General features: G+C 45.8%; 1 protein-coding gene across 2 annotated transcripts in view; it reads left to right on the forward strand.

Moving 5' to 3' along the window:
- The window catches only part of MARCHF3 (membrane associated ring-CH-type finger 3), a 148,657-nt gene extending 128,030 nt beyond the window's left edge, over positions 1-20,627 (forward strand). Inside the window, exons 4-5 of one of the 2 annotated variants that reach the window (XM_082457921.1) lie at positions 12,447-12,656; positions 19,676-20,627. In XM_082457921.1, the coding sequence (XP_082314047.1) occupies positions 12,447-12,656; positions 19,676-19,834 (369 nt within the window). In that variant the 3' untranslated portion in view covers positions 19,835-20,627. The remainder of the gene's footprint in view (positions 1-12,446; positions 12,657-19,675) is intronic. The other variant, XM_082457922.1, reaches the window with a different exon arrangement.
- The last annotated feature ends 382 nt before the right edge of the window (positions 20,628-21,009 follow it).

Raw genomic sequence — 21,009 nt, forward strand, 5'->3', positions numbered from 1 at the left:
GAATGCTGGTGGGCTCCCCTTGAAATTTGAGGGCAGGAGTGTCAAACAAAAATAAAGAGGTTCCGCCAAATACTGCAACTCATGATCTTAAGCCATTGCCTCCGGTGGAGCCTTGAGAGATTCCAGATCCATTCGTTGCTAAGATGTGTCTAACGTCAACAAGGTCAGACAGGCCCTAAATATTTGGGTAACTTTTTGGCAGCAAAACATTGGCCTGTAAGCACTGTGAACGTAAAAGTTCCTCTGTTCTCACAGTCGTCCATCTAGCAGAAAGTTCCTCTTTTCACAGTATTCCCATCCTTGCTGACTTTGGGAATATATGGCCCTGGTGAGAATGTCTCTTCTGTACTATATTTTACGCGTGCATCATATTTCATTGAAATCCCTCCACCACACTCTGCTTGGATAGCTTTCATACTCACATTCTCACTACATCTGAGGGACATAGATTTTTTAATGTGGTCCCATTTTGAGGACCTGGTTGTGAATTTGATTTCTCCCTCTCTATTCCTTTAAATATCCCCAATTCTTAAAATAGGGATGTATTATCCTTATTCATGTTATTCATCATATTCTCATCTTCTGTACAGTGTTCCAACTGGGGTTCGTACTTGGTACCCTGTCCTGGCACCTTTTACCCCATGATCCTGTCTTTCTGCTGGAAGTAATTATTCGAAGCTCCAGAAATCTGGGCTCCAACCACAGACCAGCAGAAAGGGTGTTAGATGCCAGCAGCTTTACCAGCTGGAGGGCCAGGGGCCCCATAAGAGCCAAAAGGAAGCAGAGCTCCAGGAACTGGGAGCTGCTGTATGTGTCCTGTTTATAGTAGACTGCACGGTGTGATTCCATTGGCTCCCAGAGTAATCATTTTTATTGTTGGCACTATGCGTTTTATTGATTAATTTCTTCTGCAAATTTCTGTTTTCTTTCTCTTCATCCTCTCTTGGTTGTTTATCTCATCTTCTTATGTATCCGGCTTTACATGGAATCACATGTGCCACATAATTCTGCAGTACCTTCTCATATTTTGTTTTTGTTTTTGTTTTTTAAGATTTTTTTGATGTGGACCATTTTTAAAGTCTTTATTGAATTTGTTACAATACTGCTTCTGTTTTATGTTTTGGTTTTTTGGCCGCGAGGCATGTGGGATCTTAGCTCCCTGACCAGAGATGGAACCTGCACCCCCTGCATTGGAAGGCGAAGTCTTAACCACTGGACCGCCAGGGAAGTCCCGCTTCTCATATTTTGGATAAGCAATCTCCATTTGGCTGTGATCACACAGTGATGATCTAAACTAATTAGAGCCAAATGATTCGCATTTTACTTATATCTGAAATTGCAAGTGAATATATAAAATTAACTTGCCATCTAATCCTGCTATGCTGCTAATCTTATCGTTGGAAAGTTTCAAACCATTGGTGTGAGTGTGTGTAGCATTTGTTTAAATAATGCTGAAGCCAAATTATAATGTTCCAGACACAAATATAATAATTATGGAGCATTATATTCCATTAACTGGCTTACCGGCCTGAGGACTCCAGGGAGCGTCACAGATCTCTAGGGTGTCCTTGAATATGATGTACACTTCAGCCAGATCACAGCTGTGAAGGCCCAGAGCAACTGCTAAGCATGTGTCTGTGACAGGAATTACTTTACTGGATTTGATCAGAAGAGTCGGGGAAGTGATTTTATATATGTGTGTATACATTTCAGTTAAACCCATCTGATTTCTACTCAAAGCGATCCCCAGGTTAAGAAGGATTTGTGTATTTCTTCGGCTAGTATTTATCAAGCACAAACTAAATATTTTAGGAAATGGGGATATAACTGTGAATAGGCCAGAAGAACGCTGTGTACTAATAGAGTTTACCTGCTAGGAAGAAAGACAGAATAAGCAAGTAAATAAATAAAAAGATTATCTATGATGGTGATACAAGTTATAAAGGAAGAAACAAGCTCTTGTGGTAAAGGATGACTGGAGAGAGAGAAGGTAGGGGTTTGTGAAGGCCCCTCTGAAGAGGTGACATGTGAACCCATGACCCATGAGAAGGAACCAGATGTGGGAAGAGTAGCAGGCAGAAACAACAGCCACTGCAGAGGCTCTGAGCCAGGCCATTCGGTATTTCTGAAACAGGAAAAAACACTGCAAAGGAGCACTGTTTGAGGGGTCAAAGGAGCTAGATTTGAAGGTGCTTCAACTTTTCTGTCGTGGACTCTTTGGCAGACTGTTGAAGCCTACGGATAGATCTCTTCTCATAATCGTGTTTTTCATTACATAAGACAAAAATACATAGGAATGCAAAGAAGACCAATTACATTATAATACAGCTATCAAAATATTTAAAAGACAAAGCTGTGACATAAAATATAAGTGCTGCTTTAACACGTTTTGTAGCAGATCTAATAACTAACTATGAAGAACAATTTGTCTGAAACAGTTGTAATGTGATATGAAATGTCTGTGGTTTCTCTAGGTGACAAAGTCACAGGTACTGCTCATACCACTAAGATTTTCTGCATTACTCAATGAAATACTAAATTTCAATTAGAGGCTGTGAAAATAAAGGTGTGATTTTTTTTCCCCCCCATTGTAAAATCACAGATCCCGTGAATCCTCTCCTTGGACCCCTTGGGGTCTGTGGAGCCCTGGGTACAAACAGCGGGGCTACATCACGCAGGTTTCGTGGGCCACGGCAAGGCGTTAGACTAAGCGCTATGGGGAGCCGCTGGGGAAATCTAAGCAAGAGAAGTGGTGTGATATTGCTGCTTTATATATAGAACCTGGATTCTAGGATAACAGGAGTAGAAGAGTGGGGCGACTATTACATGGTTCAGGTGAAAGACAAGGGTGGCTTGGAAAAGAGTAGTGGCCCTAGAGAGTGAGATGTGAACGTGTTCAAGATGTGTTCCAGAACTGCCAGGACCTGCTGATGGATTGGGTAGAGGAGGCGGAGAATGAGGAAAGGGAGATACGGACTTCACGGAGGTTGCTTACAAGAGCCTTTGGGTGTTGGTGTTGCCATGTACTGGTGTGGAACCACCTGGGAGCGGAACTGGTTTGTGGGAGAGTTAGGGTGGTGGCGGTGAATCCAGTGTAGCATTGTGGACCTGGTGAAGTGTGAGATGTTTATTACACAAATGGAGAGAGATCTAGTATGCAGCAGGATCCACAAGCCTGGAGCTCGGAAGAGAGTAGGGCCGAAAGATGACATATCCACTCTACAGTTGAACCTGACGTTTTGAACAAAAGTGGGAAGTTAAGACAACCTGAGAGGGGCTTTCACCACTCCCCTCAAAGCTGCACCTTCCCACTCCTTTGAGGGAGACCCCCCCCCATTTGTCACTCCCCCCAGAGAGGTGACGGAACTTGATAAAGGTCACACAGCATAAGGGGGAACCAAGAGGGGGCACCTGGAAGCAGTGTCCCGTCTCCTGCTTCCAAGCATGTGTTTTATCTCTGCTCAGTGCTACTTCTCCAACCTTATCCATTGTGAGAGCAAACAAAAATTAGGATCAAGGTTTTATGTAGCACAAAAGTAAGCTGAAGGGAAGATGTGAAAGGACAGTAGGCTGCAGATTTCAAATACTGGCTCCTCCACCATGTAACCTTGAACAAGTCACGTAACCTCACTGAGGCTTAATACCCTAATTCAAAATGGGAATAACACCACCACCTGGTGTGATTAAATTCAGTAAAAATGTCTGGCACATAATAGGCACTCAGTACATATTTTTGGTTGAACTCGAGTTGTATATATTTTTTTAAATTAATTAATTAATTTACTTTTGGCTGCATTGGGTCTTCGTCGCTGTGTGCGGGCTTTCTCTAGTTGCAGCAAGCAGGGGCTACTCTTCGTTGTGGTGCACAGGCTTCTCATTGCGGTGGCCTCTCTTGTTGCGGAGCACGAGCCCTAGGGCGCGTGGGCTTCGGTAGTTGTGGCTTGCGGGCTCTAGAGCGCAGGCTCAGTAGTTGTGGTGCACGGGCTTAGTTGCTCCGCGGCATGTGGGATCTTCCTGGACCAGGGCTCGAACCCACGTCCCCTGCGTTGGCAGGCAGATTCTTAACCACTGTACCACCAGGGAAGTCCCAAGTTGTATAATTTTTAAGTGGACACTTGGTATTGTCTTTTTCTCATATATTTCAAGGTAGTTTTTTTCTAGAAAAAAAAAAAGATAGTAATTGTGACGAAAACAGTACAAAGGACCTTGAATAATTTACTGGATTTCTCATGCTATTTCATGACCTATGGAAAAATAGATGGTATTCCACGGTTATTTACATCTTAGGAAAAAAAAGCTTGAACAGAAACTACAGGTTTTTCACCTTGTAGCAACAAAACACTATGTAGGGGCTTCCCTGGTGGCGCAGTGGTTAAGAATCCATTTGCCAACACAGGGGACACAGGTTCGAGCCCTGGTCCGGGAAGATCCCACATGCCACGAAGCAACTAAGCTCGTGCACCACAACTACTGAGCCTGCGCTCTAGAGCCCACGAGCCACAACTACTGAAGCCCACGCGCCTATAGCCCGTGCTCCGCAACAAGAGAAGACACCGCAGTGAGAAGCCCACGCACCGCATCGAAGAGTAGCCCCCGCTCGCTGCAACTAGAGAAAGCCCGCGCGCAGCAATGAAGACCCAACACAGCCAAAAATAAATAAATAAAATAAACAAAATTTTTTTTTAATTTTTAAAAAAATACTATGTAGATATTTCTCTTGGGAACCTAAAAGGAGTGATACATAAGGAATGCTATCTCTAACCTAGAGGGCTAAAAGCAGTGAACTTCAGGACTTAATGTTCACCTGCCAACAAAGTTTCTCCTCACCAGTTGATTTGATTAGTCTAACTAATATTGTAAGATCATTTCTGGTCAGGGTTACTGGCATCTCAGATGTTTATTCATTCATTTTCATGAAGCATCTACAATGTTCCAGCACTGTTCTTGGATCGAGGCATCCAAGAATGAACAAAAATGAAGTTCTGCCATCATGGAGCTCTCACTGAAGTGGGGAGCAAAAAATAAACAAGCAATCAGGCAAATAGATAAGCAGCATCATTTCAGAGAGTGTCATGTGCTCTATAGAAAATATAGCCAGGTAAAAAGAAAAAAAAAAGGAAATGTAGCCAGGTAGTCCTCACAGGTGCAGAGAGCATTTTCAATAAGAAGGTGCCATTGGAGCTGAGACCCAAATGATGAGAAGGAGCCAACCGTGCAAGAATATGGGCAGAGCCTGTTCCCCATGTGAGAACAGCCATGTGTAAAGTTGAAAATGAAGGGGGAGAGGTAGTAGGAGAGACACAGAGGAAGGCAGAGGTGAGGTCAGGTTTTCTTGTAGTCCCAGGTAAACAGTTTGAACTATAGTCTAACCACTGGAGAATTTTAAGCGAAGGAGCAACATGATCTGATTTATATATTTACAAGGTCACTGTGACTGCTGTTTTGGAACTGGACTAGGAGGTCACCAGAGTGGAAGCAGGGAGGCTGTTGCCTCCCAAGTAGGAGGTGATGGTAGCCCCGGGATGGCAGCAGTGGACATGGAGAGAGGTGCACAGATTCCAGATGTATGTCGAAAGAGTGCCGACCAGACTTACAGAAGGGCTGGATGTGCAGGATAAGACACAGAAAGGAAACAGGATGACAGAGTGACTGGGTGTTTGGTGGTGTCATTTACTGATACGGGCTGCAGAAAAGAAAGGTCGTGAGGTCCGTGCTAAATCAAGAGTTTGGTCGTGGACAGATTAAGTTTGAGTTGTCTGTTAGTCACGTAAGTGGAGCTGTTGAGTGGGCTGCTGAATATGCACATCTGGAGCTTTGGAAAGAGGCCGAGGCTGGAGATTGGCATTTAGGGTCATGAGCAAATCATCTGTGAAGTTTTCATTTGAAGTGCGTTGTTTCCAGTTGGGGTTGATGGATGTCTGGAGCGAGCATCTCCTTAGCTCCCCCGGAATCAGAATCTCCTTCTGAGCAGCTTCAGCTGTCCTGGAAATTCACTGACAGACTGCGGAGTTGGGGGGATTTAAAACACTGGCGGGAGTTTGTTTGGTTTTGTTCTTTGCTGTTTCAAGTTAACTGAAATGCATGATTTTCAGGTTTCATCTTCAGTTTTAAATCCTGCAGAGGACCTGTCACATGTCTTCTGAGCGTCGCACTGCCCCTTTCACATTGCAGCTCTCCAGGAAAGCAAGACAGCTCAGTGCAGGCTGTGCTGGACTTCAAGAATAAGCCCTGTCCCAAGAAAGGCAAGCGCTTGGTAAATAACTCTGCCAAGTGTCAGATTAACAGGAGACGCTCAGGCAGATAAACATTCTGAGTAAACATTCTGAGATCTTGCCTTTTTTTTTTTTCTTTTTTTTTCTACTCCATAAATTTGTTATGGTTCTATCACTTTCATCCCTCCTATCAGTTTCTTTCATTCTCATGATGGTTTCTCATTAAGGAGATTCATGGGGAAGGTTGTAATCGATCAGAGCTATTAGCCACCAGAGTGTAATCTGGTTCCAGTACAAACTGACCTGCCCGATGTCCTGTCTGCCTTGGAGATTTAAGCCAATTAATTTAGAGTCTGGGAGGCAGGATCTAATGTCCTGTAGCACTGCACCCTCTCACCCTTACCCACGCGTAAAGGATTTAACAAATTGACACTGTAATTAGAACTGAACCCACAGTTAACCCACCTTGAAAGTAACCACTAGTGCCTGGCTCACCTTGGATGTACATTTACAGCCCGTGAATGATGCTGTGTCCCTGGCAATGGAATGCTGCTTTAATTCCCTCTGCTGTCTCAGGCCCTATACTGCTGATTACGGTGGAGGTTTCTGTTTTGTTTCATTGGTTGGTTGGTTGGTTGGTTGGTTTTTGTACCTATTTCCAAGAGTAGATCAATCTCATGGTTCGGAAACAAGTCAGGTGATTGGCATGAGGTCGCCACAAAAAAGGGCAGCTCACTGCCAGGGCTTTCAGTAGCACAATCTCTGTCTGCTTTATGTTTTTGATGGAATCAGAGAACAAAAGGCAGGAAGGTGCCCTGGGCTGCCCACAGATCCCCTGGCAGCCATATGGGTGGACCTGCCAAGTGAAAGATGCCATGCAAATTAGCATTCTCGATCACAGACCTCTGCTCTTAAAATACAGCTAACCACCAAGTACAAGCTGAGGACTAAGGTCAAACTAAAGACTCTTCAAGAATGATATTTTAGCTGCAAAAGCTGTCCACAAGCAGCAGGATAAATTAATGGGTATTTTGCACGAGGGGAACCATGATAAGTAAATATTCCTTCTTGCACTGATAACACCAGTTAAGGTGCAACCTTCCTCCTCCTCCCCCCTTCATCCACCCGCTCTTCTCCCCCCCCCTTTTTTTATTGATAATGATGATATAATAGGAGCACAGTCCTTGGAGCTAGACCACATAGATAAAAGCCAAGGCCAAACTTCTACAAGTTTTTTAACTTCTCCAAGCCTCAGTTTCCCTATCTATAAAATGATGATGATAATAATGATACCTCTTTCAAAGATTACTGAAGAGTAGATCAGTTACTACATGTAGCAGATAAGATAGTGCTTGGCGTATTGTAAGGTCTGAGTAAACATGTAAACTTAAGCTACTGTCATTCATTCAACCTTATGAACATTGAATGTGCTATAGATGCCAGTGACATAAAGGTAAGGGCCCACCTCAGGTCAGTGGGAAGACGGACACACCAACAAACCTGCCATTCTGCCTCAGCAGGCTCTTTACTGAATGTGTGGGAGATGAAGATGCTACTAAAGAATAGGTATAATACTCTCTATATAATAAGTATAACTGGTAAGAGAGGCAGAAGACATAGAAAAGCAAGAAATGTAATTGAACAATAATTGAGATCAACCTTTTGCCTATTAAGAATTAAGCTAAGGGCTTCCCTGGTGGTGCAGTGGTTGAGAATCTGCCTGCCAATGCAGGGAACACGGGTTCGAGCCCTGGTCTGGGAAGATCCCACATGCCGCGGAGCAACTGGGCCCGTGAGCCACAATTACTGAGCCTGCGCGTCTGGAGCCTGTGCCCCGCAGCAAGAGAGGCCACGATAGTGAGAGGCCCGCGCACCGCGATGAGGAGTGGCCCCCGCTTGCCACAACTAGAGAAAGCCCTCGCACAGAAACGAAGACCCAACACAGCCATAAATAAATAAAAATAAATAAATTAAAAAAAAAAAAAAGATATGGCCTCTACCTACCTTGCTAACTGTGCTTTAGGTCTCCCCCTCTTACTTGCCACGATCAACACTAAAAAAAAAACTTTCAGTTTCTGGAACCCACCATTAAAAAAAAAAAAAAAGAATTAAGCTAAAATGCATGACAATGTAGCTGAGATTAAACGCCCAGAAATTGGACCTTATTGTGGTTTAGTAAAAGAATTAACATAGAACAGAACAGCAGCCTAAAAATATTTTATAAAGTTACCATGATAACATCCTAGCCAGCCAACCATTCAGTTATCTGATGTACCAATAAAACAGCAGGACTTAACGTATTCCACCAAGCTGAAAATCTGCAAAACATCTAGTGTGTGCATGTGCAGGCATATACACACACACACACACACGCACGCGCACATGCAAATGCCATTTGGTGCAGAAAGAAAACATAAATATGGATAGCAAGGAACAGAAGTGAGGCTGGTTTCAATCTCACCTCTAATACCCACTTGCAATCTATCCTTAGGTGAGTTACTAAACTCTGCTCCCCAGTGTTTGCATCTGTAAAATGGGGATAATGTTAGCACCTGCCTCACAGGGTTATTGTGAAGACTCAGTGAGACATTGCATAAGACACTCCAAATAGCTAGCAGTGGCTTGCCCCAGCCTTGGCTCAGTAATAGTTTATTTTATTGCTATAGTTTGCTGTGCACTAGACACCTCCCTCCCCTGACTCCCTCCTCTCTCCCTGTCTCTCTCCCTCCCTCCCTCTCCCCCTCTGGATGTATATATATATATTTACACAAGTAATCCATGTTCATTTTAGAAAAACAAGAATATACGTACAAAAAGGAAAAAATTAAAGACCATTCTGATTCCACCACCAAGAGTAGCAACTATTTTGCTAGTATCCCTCTGGTCTTTGTCTATGTAAATTCACTACATCTATGTAAATGTCCACGTGTATGTAAATACATCACTACATATACAGGATCATACTCTACATTCTGTCTAATAGAATTCTTTTCCTGTTCAGCAATATATCATGTCAGTAAATATAAAATATACATTACCATTTCAGATTACTTTATAGTAGTCTGTTTTAAGTAAATTCCATATCGTAGTTAGACAATCCCCTATTGCTGGAAACTTGAGGCAAAATCCCATTTTCTCTGTTATAAACTCTGTTTGTATAAACATCCTGTATCAGCCTATTTGGATACTTCGGCAGAGGTTCTTACCATGGCACAGGGAAAATTTTTCCTCAACAACAGACGTTACCAGTGGTCTTATTCATGGGGCCTGCATTTGTGTAGGAGGTAAATTATACTTAGGGTCCTGAAGAAGTCACAGATTTTAACATAGCAGTACCTGTTTGAAGAACCTCATACCTAAGTGTGACCCAGCAGCAAACCATACAAAGAGTAAACTGAGCCAAAGAAGAACATGTATAGTGTTAATAAGGTGCAGAATCCAGGTACTGGTGGTCATGGACATAAAAAGTGGCCTGGAAATTTTTCAGGAATATAGAAGATCAAAGAACAATTAGAAAATAGGAAACTGGGAACAAGCAATAGCAATTTCTAGTTTGCCTTTGCAATTTATTTAACATCAAACAGAGCTCAGTAGTCATCCACAATTACCTCCTTGCATTCCTGAGTCATTTCATTGAGCAATGTCAAGGGCCACATAAAGTGCTAAGTTAGTTTTAATAAAACGTACTCAGAATTCCCAAGGAACAGAAACTGAGGGGAGTCTTAGCCAATGAGGTAAGCTTGTCTGTGCACATCTGTCGTGTAGTAATTGAGAACCTACTATGTTGCAACAAGTGGGGACACAGAGAAAAGTAGGCCCGGCTCCCAGATCTGCTTCCAGGGAAAATCTAAGCTGTCAGGGGGTGAGGGAGAGAGCACGGGGGGTCGGGCCGCTGCTAGGTCGGCACTGTTGTTAAAGAATCTGGACTTCTTAACGTCTTGCAATTTCAATTTTCAAATATTTTACTGACAGGACATCTGAATAAGAGTGGAGAGATTCTGATACCCTTCTCAGTATCACCTGGAGCAGTCATTCTCCCTCGCTGAGCCTCTGTAAAGTTGGGATAACAAGGCCTCATTTCTACTCTCCACAGAGATAGTGCCAGTATTTAGATAAGAAAACGTTAATAACTAAGAGCTCTTTGAATTTCTTTGAAGCTGCCCAGATGAGGTAGCACGACAACACGTAGCAGGGTTAATACTGTTTGCACTTGATCATTTTGGTATTGTATTAAATTTTTATAACACTGCGTTTATATTCACAGACCAGTCAACTCCCCATAATCTGTGTTTTAATATGTATTCAGCTCCATTTTTGAGCTGAGGTGACTTCTTTCAGCATCTCAGCCCATTTTTAAAGTGGATTGTCACTGGAAAGGGGTAATTTAGGCATTCGGGGTCATTTACTATTCGCCTCAGGCAAACATTCAAGGGAGGGAACGTTCCAGAAAACTGTCTTCTGTGCCTTTGACCTCCCATCTCTTGTGCTCACTCCTTGAGGCCTTTGTTGGCCCTTACACAGCTCTTGCCTCAACTTGCTCGCCTTCTTCGCAGCTCGTATGTCTCTTGTCTCTGCCCTGAGTTTGGCCTTCCCCCTCTCTCCAGTCAGTTCCATCCACTCTTGCCTCCCCTGTCATGGTCCTTTCCCTCCCACCAGCGGTTTTGTAGGAGACGCTGTGCTGGCCCCTTGGGGTGTCTGCTCAGCAGCCCACAGCACTGCTAGACCCCGAGATGAGATGGAAGCCAGCCAGCCAGTGTCTCTCCCACCTCACCCTATCATCTGTGTGTGACCTCACTCCTTCCCTGGACTCCTTGGCCTCTGTCATTACTACAAGGGATAGTGAGATGGGAATGTCAAATTACTTGGGCACATTTCCATGCTAATCCAAAGGAAAGCCACCTGGCTTCATTACCACTATGCTCTGACACCAATAGGTAAGCATGCCATTTCCTAGAATGGATTATGGAAAACATCTCAGCAGACATTTAGCAGTCCCCCAAGTGGGAGGCCAGCAGCCCTCTTTCCCGTCCTGCAGGAATGCTCATCTCTAGTCTTTCAACAAGCTGACGTTTTCCCCACCCTTTCTGGAGTTGGTTCAGTCAATATGGTAGCACAATTAAGATGTCAGAGATGGTCCTACGTAGGAGGTTCAGGGTCCTAAAACATAAGGCAGGGGCATTACAAGACTCATGGAGTCAGATGAGTGTCATTCCCCAAGACCACCCTCAGACTCAGTGATTGACTAGAAGGACCCACAAAGCTCTTAGAAAAGCTCTTAGACTCATGGTTACGGTTAATTACAACAGAGGGATACCAGTTAAAACCAGCAAAGGGAGAAAGTGCATGGGGCAACGTCCGAGAGAAACAAGGCACAAGCTCTCAGATGTCCCCTCCAAGTAATATCACACAGATGTGCTTAACTTTTCTAGCAACAATTTGTAACAACGTATGCAAAGCGTTATCTGTCGGGGATGCTCACCCGAGCCTCAGTGTCCAGGGTGTTTACTGGGGTCAGTCACAGAAGACATGCGGCACCTGCATGAAAGACCTCAAGCCACTCAGACTCCAGCCCCTACAACAAAAATAGGTGTTCAGCATAAATCACACTGTTGGCATAAACTATCTGCTTACACTGGCACCATGTGGCCCGAGGCCTCAGGCATACAAAAACGCTCTTATGAGGCACATTATTACAAGGACTCAGAGCTCTTCTCTTAGGAGCCAGTCTTAAAAAAACAGGTCTTTCTTGGGAATGTGCAGGATTTGAGCAACCTGGGCCTGCTGAGTTAACCCTTTCCTGCACACATTCCCAGGGTCAAGACACAGGAAGGCTCTGGCACATGACAGTACCTCCTGCACCTCAGTGACCTTCCAAAAATAAGGTCCTCTCTGCCTTCCACAGAGGGTCACTGTGATTCAAAATAATAATCATTGAACTCTTTTCAAAACCAGCAGGACATCTACAGCAAGGATGCTTTTATTATTATTATTATTATTATTACTATTCCTATCATCATAATCACTATTGTCATATTATACTCACATCATAATCACTACTGTTCATGGGACAGGGCATGGGAATGAGCCCTTAATGCTTCTGTGTGATCTCAGAACAGGTCGGAAGTGCCTTTTTCCAGATGCTGAAGACAAGGACAACCTCAGAGTAGTGTGTCTTCACTCCTCCCTGGCATTTAACCCTGTCCTTGCTTTTCTCTGTCTCCCTTCCCTTGGCAGTGGCTCAGAAATCCAGGCCCCCAGCACGAGAAGCGGACTCTGTTTGGAGACATGGTGTGCTTCTTGTTCATCACTCCTCTGGCCACCATCTCGGGCTGGCTCTGCCTACGGGGCGCCGTGGACCACCTGCACTTTAGCAGTCGGCTCGAAGCCGTCGGACTAATTGCACTCACTGTCGCACTCTTCACTATTTACCTCTTTTGGACACTAGTAAGTATGGCCCAGGGCCCGGGAGTTAGGTCGGTGGGAGCTGGCAGTCCCCCAGCTGGCACAGCCTTCCCTCTTGTCTGTAGCTCATCTCCCCCACCCGGGAGCAGACAGACCTTCAAATGCTGACGAGAGTGTGTGATTCGGTCTACTCCCGCACGTGAATGTGTGTGTGTGTGTGTGCGTACGTGTATGTGCACTGCTGGGAAGAGGAGATGAAGCAAAGAAAAAGCCCCAGCTTCTGAGAGTTCCTCAAAGACATGCACCCCAGACATCCCTCTCCTCTCATAGCCAAGGACTCCATCTGTGAGGAGGCCTGGTGTTTTCTTTCTCTCGTTTATGCTCCTCACTCTTGCCGGGATTGTGATGTATGGTGAATGATGCACTTGGCCACCGTTGCTGTCGCTGCCTGCACAGATCATGAATCCTCCTGCTGGTTATTTTCTTTTTATGTCCTGACGCGGCCTAAAGTCCTTGTTGGACGTGGAGCTTCACTTCGTCTGATGATTATTCTGGGCTGGGATATTGACTCTGCTGCCCATAAAAACACTAATTCATCTAGCTGAGAAGCTGTCACTAAAGAAAAACCATTTCCCAATAAGTGTTCCTGCTGTATATGAGGGGAAAATCTTTAACTCTCTCTGGTTCTTTATTATTTTAACCCCGTGATTGCTCGGGTACCAGTTGGCAGAGCCCACAAAGCACAGCATGTGCCGTCTCTCGATGCTTCCCTCTGAGACCTGCAGGGAAGAATGTCACGATCCTCTAGAAGGTTTTCAGAAACCGGGCCCCGTGCTTCCTGGCATGACTCTCCTGTGCCTGCTCATCTCTAATCCGAGCACATTCCATTGTTATTCAATATGTATTTCCTGTCTAGACTGTCCCATTCCCACACCCGCAGCACAGTGTCGCATGTAGAAGCTTCTAGTGCTCACACTTGCTCCCTTGCTCTGTCTCCCGAGTCCTGCGCCACCAGCTGCCATTCCTGCCACACTGACCAACCACAACCCCCTGCTCATCGCGTTTCCCTCTTGTCCAGCTCTTTGCCTCCTCTCAAGGGGGGATTTCAGACAATAAATGGGGGACACATTTCAGTCTCAGTGAGAGGGGCATGACAGGAGCCTTGGTAAACAGGTAGTGTTCCGATGCTTGGAGCTTTATCAGAGGCCTCTGGTTAAGGTAGGCATTCTGTTCCCAGCCTAATGAAGCCCCCAAGCAAAACTATTACTGTCTCCTTTAAATGTCTATGCTTCCAAAGTGTGTCCTGATTCATTGTGAATCAAGCAACCAGGCTGACTCAGAAGCCACAAGGACACGGTGATGGGAAGAGGATTAAAAATAAGAAATTAGGGAATACCCTGGCTGTCCAGTGGTTAGGACTCAGAGCTTTCATTGCTGAGGGCCCACATTCGATCCCTGGTCGGGGAACTAAGATCCCACAAGCTGTGTGGCATGGCCAACAAAAAAAAAAGAAAAGAAAGAAAGAAATTGTCTGTCTACTACTGTCTAACTACTGAACCACCTTGGGAAGTCATATCACTTCGCTGAGCCTCAATGTCCTCATCTGTAAAGTGGGGATGAGATTAATACCCATCCTGCCAACTTCCCCTGGTCTTACGAGATTGAAGTGAAAGTGTCCATGGGAAAGCGCTTTGGAAAATAATTAAGTGTAAGTTTTTACCATGTTTAGAGGTTTGCTAGTCTCTGATTTTTCTTATACAAGTGCCTAAGATGAAGGACGGATGAAGATATAGACTTAAATGCTGGGCATTCAAACCAGCTTAAGGCCTTTTTTGAAAATCTGCTTTGTAAAGCACACACCTAACAAGAAAGAAAAAAAGAGGGGGGTGGGCAAAAGAGGGAAAGAAAAAAAGAGATTACCTAGAGAAAAAATGGATGTGATCCTATTTCATCTCTCATCCCAGGTGAAAGGAAAATTTGGGAGGGAAGGGTCCCCAGAGTGGCTCTTTCAGGAGACTGATAACATACGTCGTTCCAGAAATGCTTCCAAAAGGCAGTGCTGCGTGGTAAAAAGCACATCCCTTCAGAATCCAAAGGCTCTGTGTTTAAACCCAAGATTTAGCATCCTGATAGCTGTGTAACTTCAAACAGGTCCCTAACCTTTCTGAGCATCCTTCTCCTAATGCAGAAACTTGGGGAAGCGACTGCTAACCCCTGGGCCAATGTGCTATTGTGAGGATGAGGTGGGATAACTTCGGGAACATCCATCAGAGCACCTGGCAGAGGACGGGTTTTCTTCCTCTGACTGCTGTGCTCCTGCACATCCCGCACTGCCCCCCGGCTCCCTGTAAAATGCCGAGCAGCTGGAGGGAAAGAAGGGCGCTTCTCCCCTTTGGTGTGAAAAATGCGTGGCCATAGCTCAGCAGCAGGTTATCGAATCTAGACTAACTCCTTCCCAGATAAATGCAGTACTGAGTGGCCCTAGCAAGAGCCGTAATTCAGAAGCCGACAGCACTTGGAAACTGCCCTCCAGCAGAAACCCACTGTAAACAAGCTGTCAAGCTTAAGGAGAATATGCTGTGAAAATGTCTTAGATAAACAAACACAGTGTCAGTCCCAGCCCGGCTTCTCGGAGGAGCCCTCCTGGAAGGGCCTCGCCGGGCGCTGTCAGGAGGGACCCGCACCCGTGCTGCTCGCCTACGGGTGCCTTTGGAGCTCCTTGCCTCCACCGGGGCCCAGGCTTGACACAGATTTGGGGAGTTCTGCCTTCTGGAACCTACTGTGCGGAAACACAGGTGTCTGAGACCCAGGAGGCCAAGACCTCGACCACCTCCTCCCTGAGAGCTGGGGGGGGAGGGGAAAGGTGCCCCAGAAACATCACTGTGCATGTCACAAACCATTTGAAGCCTGTGGACAGACACGAGAAGAGTAGGCGAGAACTGAGTCCACATGAAGCATTTAGAAAGTGTCCACATAGGATCTGCATTAGCCCAGTGTAGCGATGCCCACGTGCAGTGACCCGCAGGAGGTACCACCATCCACCACGTCGCTGATGCAACCAGTGCCCAGCCCAGAAACCAGTTAAATCACAGGATGAAATGAATGATGATCCGGCTCCTCTGGCTGACTCCCAGTCCCACGGGTTAATCATTTAAAATCTCTTTACGAAGGGGGAAGCTCCCACAGAACACTGTCCCGGCAAGGCTCACTGCGGGGCGGGTCTAGACACACCCCGAGGGTGTCCAGCACGACCTGGTGTGGCTGATTCACACCCGCGCCGCCCTCTTCTCTTCCACGGTGCCATCACAGGTCAGTGAGCTGGCCCAGTTCTGGGAAGGCAGCTTCCAAAGCCCTGGCCCCATCAATATGCTTCGGTCGCACCATAAACTCCCGAGAGGGCAGAATCAAAATTCGAAAGGAGATTTCCCAAAGCCTGCTGTGACTTTACAGCAAAGCTTCAGTGCAGCCCATCACCTCCCTCAGGGAGAGGTGATGCTAATATGCTCCAGCCCTCTGTGTGCCATGCACGTGACCGCAACTCTCTGTGCAGACCTTGCCCGTGACAGGAGGTTAATAAATAGCCTTTGGATGAAGACATGAAGACACTTCAAGAAACCCATCCCATGAAGAGTAGTGTTTTTAGAATAGTGGCCCTGTGCTCTTTCTTCACCCTCTTTCTTTAAAACCTCAGAAATTTAAGAAATATCTAAATGAAGTTCCCAGCGTTACTATTGCCATAGCTTCTTCTTCCCTCATGTTGTTTATTTTTTCCTCACTGCCTCTTTATTGCTCTAAATCAAACCTGCTTTATTCCTCTTCTGTTCCACCAAGGGGAGGGAGTGTCTTGGCCCTCCTAGAGACCAAAGCCAGGACTACCCAGGGCGACTGCAAACCCATGGTCCCTCTGCCCTGCACCTACCTTCCTTTGTTTTCCCCGATGCAGCGTCATCTTCATGATGCTTTCTTCTTATTGGTTGAATTTGCCTGCAGACATGGTGGTGAACAGCAATCAAGATAGATTAATGCGTAATAAGATCTCGTTTGTTTGTCCGAACGAGCAGGCTGATTTTTGTACTTCCCGGCCAAGGAACCAGGAGACCTGCTAAGTCATGGACTCCCCACGTTCCCCTGTGCTTCACAGGCTTGAACGTACATGCAAATCACCAGGGGATCTTGGTAAAATGCACGCTCTGATTCCTTAAGTCTGGGCGGATCCCACAGGTGCGACATTCTAACAAGCTCCCAGGTGGTACGGCCTCCACGGGCACACTGAGAGCAGGGCTTTCAAGGAAACAGCCCAGCCTCTCTTTTTCTTTTTGCCCCCAGTTTCCTGTATCCAAGAAGGAGTGTCACAAAGTTATCTTCTTTACCAGATTTAACCCATCAGAAATGACAGGCCAGGAACACTAACGTGTGGTAGTGGCACTGTGCTAAGTGCTTTTTATGCATTATCTCTGATATCATTATTCACATTTTACAAACGAGGACACCGGGACTTGGAGGCAGCAAACAACCCTCCCAAAGTCACGGAGACATCAGTAGAGGATGGGGCTTCAGCCCGGTGCGCCCGCCCGCAGCCCTCGGGCTGCTCCCTGCTGCGCACAGCTGCAGCTGCTTCTGCTGCTTACTGAAGACGCCAAGCATGCGCATCCCGGGCGAAGGGACTCTTGATTTCAAATCCAGCTTTCCTGTAATATTTCCAGATTCCAGACTTCTTGTACTGCCTCAGCTCTTCATTAGTACTTGTCTGTTTCCTACCCCTTCCCTGCCCTTGGCCCTGAACAGCACGCTTTCCAGCCTGCCTCTTACATTCATGAGTAGCACCAAGCAGCATCAGGACAGAACAGAACAGATGTAAGAGAATCAAGCTTAAAGAAAAAAAAAAAAAGAGAAAAAAACCTCTGTTCCACTTTGGCATGTTCAGAGCCTCTTGGAGAAAAGCACATCTGTGTGAGTTTAAAAGCTTTTATTTTCATACTCAAAGGTCTCTGGCATTCAGCCTGTGGCATCTGCTTTCTAGCCTCAGAAATCTAAGTGAGTGGCCTTGGATTTCACGATCCTGCCATGAAGACAGACAAGCGCTTTCTGATCAAGGGCCTGCATTCTCCTCCGCTTCCAGCAACACTGAGCTCAAACCACAGGGTCAGCCCGCTCTTTGACCAACGGAGACCCTGTACCAGTGTCAGCATGACCCACAGAACCCAGGTGGTTAAACAGCCCAATAGCTGGATAATTTGTCTCTCTCAGGTCATGGGCACCTTCCTCCCCAACACTTACCTAGTTATCTGGATATTCTCAAACTAGAACCTGCTTCCACTTTTTTTTTTTTTTTTTTTTTTAATTTTATTTATGGTTGTGTTGGGTCTTCATTTCTGTGCGAGGGCTTTCTCTAGTTGCGGCAAGCGGGGGCCACTCTTCATCGCGGTGCGCAGACCTCTCACTATGGCAGCCTCTCTTGTTGCGGAGCACAGGCTCCAGACGCGCAGGCTCAGTAACTGTGGCTCACGGGCCTAGTTGCTCCGCGGCATGTGGGATCTTCCCAGACCAGGGCTCGAACCCGTGTCCCCTGCATTGGCAGGCAGATTCTCAACCACTGCGCCACCAGGGAAGCCCTGCTTCCACTTTTAAAGGCAGTTTGTACATCTTCAGAAGAACAGATTATTTGAATTTCCTGGGTGGTTCATCAGTGCTTTGTGCCAGCCTTCTCCAAAGCAAACCACAGATGTAAGCATCTCATTCCAGTATATTTACACAAGAAGCAAGCACTTTGGGGGCAAGTTATGTCACAATTGATGATGAGTTTACTGCTCGTGCTGTCCTGTATCATGTAAGAGAGGCCTAAATCTAAAGCAGTGTTGCAGTTAGAAGGTACTGGATACTTAGTCACTCATCCATTCACTCAGTAAACTTAACTAAGCAGATTCCTAAGCGCCAGACACTATGATAGGTACACAGCATGCAAAGATGAATACAACACAAGACCTGCCCTCAACATGCTTTTTTTTTTTTTTTTAATTTTTATTTATTTATTTATTTATTTATGGCTGTGTTGGGTCTTCGTTTCTGTGCGAGGGCTTTCTCTAGTTGCGGCAAGTGGGGGCCGCTCTTCATCGCGGTGCGCGGGCCTCTCATTATCGCGGCCTTTCTTGTTGCGGAGCACAGGCTCCAGACGCGCAGGCTCAGTAATTGTGGCTCACGGGCCCAGTTGCTCTGCAGCATGTGGGATCTTCCCAGACCAGGGCTTGAACCCGTGTCCCCTGCATTGGCAGGCAGATTCTCAACCACTGCGCCACCAGGGAAGCCCCTCTCAACATGCTTCTAGTGCAGGGTGAGAGAGAAACAAGTGCCGTGGTGTACAGGGCACTGATGCCACGCTGAGGTGGGCACAGGCACTGGCTCAGGAAGAACTCATCAGCAGAGTTGGTGCCCATGCAGAAGCTTCCCCGCTGGACGCCATGGAAGGACTGAGCTGGAGGCAATGGGGATCACCCACAGGGGCCGCCAAGTACAGTGGTTCAGTTTGTCCACAGCACAGTACGAAGGGTGCCCTTCCTATCATACCGTGAATGGGGTCCTTCGAGTTGTGCAGTGTCCAACCTACAGAAGGGTGCGTGAAGCCCCAGCATCCCTCTCATTTAACAGAGAGAAACTTGACGACCAGAAAGGCACATTGCCTAGTCCCACAGCTGGGCAAGGGCTGGCGCCGTACCTACTCTGCCCACTGCCCCCAGCCAACTTTCTTCCCCACTGATACTTTGGGGCCCAGACCACTATCCTGAAAATAAATCCAAACTCGGGAGGAACCTCATTTCCTATTAATACTCTGATTTTACCCAGTTTGAAGAGGCATGAGGGAGACCTGCCCCTTGTTCACACGTGTGTGCTCTATGGCTGGGGCCAGTCTCCCAGCACTCAGCTGCCTGCTACAGCAGTTTCCCCCCGGCTCTTGCCCCACTGTACTGCTGTTTGGAGCTGTTTTAAATGGCGTGTATGTTGTTTGGATTGATAATCAGCTTCCGCTTACCTGAAACCTTCCCTTATTTTTCCTCTCCTGACCCCAGGTGTCATTTAGGTACCACTGTCGATTGTACAATGAATGGCGTCGGACCAATCAGAGGGTGATTCTCCTCATTCCAAAGTCTGTCAACGTCCCTTCTAACCAGAAGTCCTTGCTGGGCCTCCACTCTGTCAAGAGGAACTCAAAGGAGACGATTGTTTGATGTTCGTGTGTTTGGTTGGTTGCTTTGTCGTTTGGGGTTTGGAAGTTTCTGCACTGGGGCCATGCACTGAGCCACCCCGAGACCCTTCCTCGAGCCCGTGGGTCGAAGAACATCTAGAGCCATGTTATCACGTCGCCCTGAGCAACAGACTCTGCCTGAAGAAAGCAAATCGCTCTCTGACTTCAAATCATGGATGCTGCAATCATATGATATTTGCTAAGCTGCCAAACATGTTTATTTAGCAGATACTGTATGGAATTTTCTGAACACCTCTTTAACATATGAGGAAGGTTGTCCTGCTAAGGATGCAATTCAATTCTTCCTTTTTTATTACTATTTCAAATATATATATATAGATATATATATATATATTAAACTTAGATGATAATCGAAGTTGAAAAGCCAATGTTAAAACTGATTTCATGGTTGGTTTGGATGGGTTTTGTTTGGGTTCGTTGGTTTGTTGCCCAGTTTCTACTGTAGATTCTTTGGGGTAATTTGATAGCTTGAGTGGTCTTTTCCATCTCTTCCATGTCCCTTACTCAAGGGGACACCGTAACAGCTGCAGGACAAGTCATATTTGAAGGATGTTTTGTACTAAACTTCATTTAATTATTCAGTTTTTAAAGGAAAAACAAGCGTGGCAACTCTCCCCACAGTGAACTGTTTATTTAAATTTCATTAAGGAGAAAAACAATTTATGGTGAGAAGCACGCTCCTTTCAACTTGTTTGGTAATGACAGCTGATAGAAGCTATTTTCTAATAATAAATATCCAGTGTGTGAAAGACAAACCCCCACTGATTGCAATACTATTTTTTTTTAATCACAAAACCTGTGAAGTTTCCCAAAGTAGATTTGAAAAAGGAAAAAAAAAGCAAAAGCAAGAAGGTTGGTGCTCCTATTCCCATTTCATTTAGCGCATGTCTTAATTCTTCATTCGCATTGAACTGGAGGATCGTTAGACATTTCTAGGAACCCTGGACCTGTTTTGCATATCAATTAGCATTCCCATTGCTCTGCCAAATTTCCGGCTCGACAGGTAGATGTGGCCAAAAAAAGCCTGTCCGAGCCGTCTAAGACCCCTTTGTCTGATTTTCCAAAAAAAAAAAAGGCCCACGCAGTGCCTTCCCCCAACCATGAGCCAATTCTGTCACAGGCTGAAATAGGCTTTTT

Source organism: Balaenoptera physalus, assembly GCF_965194825.1.
Source record: "Balaenoptera physalus genome assembly, chromosome: 3".
Lineage (NCBI taxonomy): Eukaryota > Metazoa > Chordata > Mammalia > Artiodactyla > Balaenopteridae > Balaenoptera > Balaenoptera physalus.